This window comes from Apis dorsata, unplaced genomic scaffold (genome assembly GCF_000469605.1).
Source record: "Apis dorsata unplaced genomic scaffold, Apis dorsata 1.3 scaffold_262, whole genome shotgun sequence".
In the NCBI taxonomy this organism is placed as follows: Eukaryota; Metazoa; Arthropoda; class Insecta; order Hymenoptera; family Apidae; genus Apis; species Apis dorsata.
The window spans coordinates 75,010-77,921 of record NW_006263540.1 but is presented as its reverse complement, the minus strand read 5'-3'; the positions used below and the strand labels follow the sequence as shown (position 1 = coordinate 77,921).

Here is a 2,912-nt window from a genome sequence, read left to right as displayed (position 1 = left end):
GAGAGAGAGAGAGAGAGAAAGGGAGAGAGGTTCGATCACACGCATTCGTGCTTTATTTCCAATGGCTCGATTAAATTGGACTTTTCGTTCAAACAAAACCTCCGCTCGACGCTCGAAAGGAGATTCAGTTTACCGGTAACCTAGTGAACTCGCCAAGCTTATCCTTGAACAACAAAGGGATAATGGAAATCAATCCACATGTGTATTTGTATTACGTTCTGATAGGTCGGTTATGGGCTACTCGTTTATCCAAGCCCGATTGTAAAATTTATGATGGAACAAGTGGCTACTTCAACTTGATGACGCCAAGTACTTATGCTCGGTTAATTAATTCCTCGTGTTTCACATTCGAATATAAATACGTTTTCTTTCTTGTTTTTCGTTCAATCGAAAACCGATTGAATCGCGACGCGTTCAACAACGTTTCTGAAAGAACCAAAAATTGTGATATTTAATTACTTCGTTAGGCCGCGTATAAAAACTGTAAAAAAAATATCGAATAGCTGCGAAGTGAATTCGTTACAATTTTTATTATCGAAATCTCTCTGGATTAAAATTAATTACTTATTATCATTTCTTTTGTATTCTCTATCGAGAGTCTGCAACAAGTCTAAGTTTAACGATAATTTACTATTGATCGAGAAATATATTCGTGTTCCAGAAAGAAAGAAAGGGAAAAGAAAAAGAAAAGAGAGATCTAAAATTCTAAAATTGAAATTTCGCAAAAGCGAATCCGATTTCATAAAGTTGAGCGTTCACGCGATGTGCGTCGCATAATCGATTCGAAGATTCACGCTTGCTAATTAAATAAGGGTATTAAAGGCGATGAAACTTGTCTGGCCGATAAACGTATTAACGAGCCTCGGGTTTCGGTGATCATCGAGGCGTTCAATCCTCGATTTAATCGTTCCATCTTTCGCCGTTTTGCTCGTCGCGTCGCGTTGCATCAAGCTAGACGTCCGATTATAAAACTTTGTAAACCGACGTTTAAATAGGGGTTGGCATTTCGATCGAATCAAGGACATTAACGTTTCTGTTCGTTCAACGCGGTTCAAACTTTCCCCCAGCTATTTAATTAGTAATCTGTTTCATCCCCATTCGCGATTCTTGCGTCGCTACTCTGGCAATACGCGCAATTTCGTGTTAATTCGACGAAAGTTCGACGAATGCGATTATAATAGAGTTGTTATTAGTTGTCCCACGGATATACATTCCTCCCTTTTCACTTTTCCTTTAACTCCGTATTTTTCTCTTGTTGTTGTCACCCTTTATTGTTTGCATACAATAAATTTTTATTTCGATTTGTTCTCGTTCAGAAAAACAAATCTTCTCTCCAAAATCCACTTTTTTCTCGAGCATTTTTAATTTACAGTCGAAGACACGAAGATGAGATTCAGCCTGACTCCGCAACCGGGAGAAAGTGGTTTCATACAATGGCTGGACGCGATGAAAATGGTAGCCAGGTTACCAGGAGGGATTCCGCCGGAATTTCGAAAGAAGGCGAGTATCAGGCGAGATTCTCTAAATATTTCTATAATTCCACGAGTCGTCGCGATCCTCATTTTTCTTTATTCACTTTTTCCCCTCTCCCCCTCCCCTTTTTTCTGAATATTTCACAGTTATGGCTGACGCTGGCGGAACGTCATCTGGAGCAACGCGGTGTGGATTGGAAGCAGGCTGAAAAGATCTGCTTCAACGAGTGGAGCAATCCTGACGATGAAGAGCTCGGTATACAAATCGTTAAAGTAAGAAACGTATATCCTTTTCTTTTTTTCTTTCTTTTTTCTTCTTCTTTTTTTCCTTTTTTCTTTTTTCTAATAATTCCTCGCATAATAAAACCGTGTTCTCGTTAATTCCACGTTAATTCATCTCATCTCTCCGTGTCGTAATAATAACGACAACGATGGAATTCCTGAAACAAGTATCGTCTAAAATTTGAAATTCAAATATATATCCGCTTCTTCTTTGTTTTTCGTTTCTCGAATCTTTTCGTCTCTTATCGTTAACGAGCGCATTATTATTAAACGAAAGCTCGTCCAATCAACTAACAGATCTTTAAAAACTGTTTAGTTTGACAAATATCTTATTTTCGTTATTATCCCTTTGCCGAATAATTGTTCAATTTACACAAAATCGCTATCGACAATTCCTTCTCGCGATAAATCGCGATACACACATACACATACACGAAACCAATTTCTCCACTCACGAACAAACAGCTTTCACTCTTCGTATTTATTTCCCGCGCAATTCCAAAAACGAATTCTTCTTCCCCAAATAATTTCCTCCCCGGGGAATTCGAAATTCGAATCGAAAACCAGTTCTCCCTTCTCGTCTCGTCGCGTTCGAAAAACTCCCTCCCGAGTCTCCCCACTCTTCTCCCCTCCCCCCACCGTATAATTACGCGCAATTAAATTTCGATCATCAATCACTTCGACGCCGGGCAATTAAGTGTCGCCGATGAGCCTTCCAATTAACTCGCTCGCGACGAGAAAAAGTGACCTTTAACGAAGCTGGCCTGCACAGTCAAATCCAACCAGCTCGTTTCGCTCCACCTCCTCTTCATCATCTTATCCTATCACCTCCATTTCCATTCAGAAAAATCCTATATATAAATGTATATATAAATATACAAACGTGTATCGTTTATATAACAGGTATAATACACGCCGACTTTTCACAGGATCTACACAGAACTGGGTGCAGTCTGTTCTGCGGCGCGGCTGGGAGAGACAATCAAGCGGTGCTTCGCCGGGTTCTGCTCGGTTTCGCCCGATGGAACAAGTCCGTCGGCTATTGCCAGGGCCTGAACGTGTTGGCCGCCCTCGTTCTGCAAGTTATGGATCGGGCCGAGTCCGCGGCCGTGAAAGTGATGATCTACTTGATAGAGGGTGTCCTGCCCGAGGGTTATT

General features: G+C 40.8%; 1 protein-coding gene across 1 annotated transcript in view; it reads left to right on the top strand.

Annotated features, from left to right (window-relative positions):
• The window catches only part of LOC102671538, a 21,579-nt gene that overhangs the window by 10,382 nt on the left and 8,285 nt on the right, over nt 1-2,912 (top strand). The window contains exons 4-6 of the mRNA XM_006616383.2: nt 1,373-1,500; nt 1,620-1,745; nt 2,684-2,906. Coding sequence (XP_006616446.1) covers nt 1,373-1,500; nt 1,620-1,745; nt 2,684-2,906 — 477 coding nt within the window. The remainder of the gene's footprint in view (nt 1-1,372; nt 1,501-1,619; nt 1,746-2,683; nt 2,907-2,912) is intronic.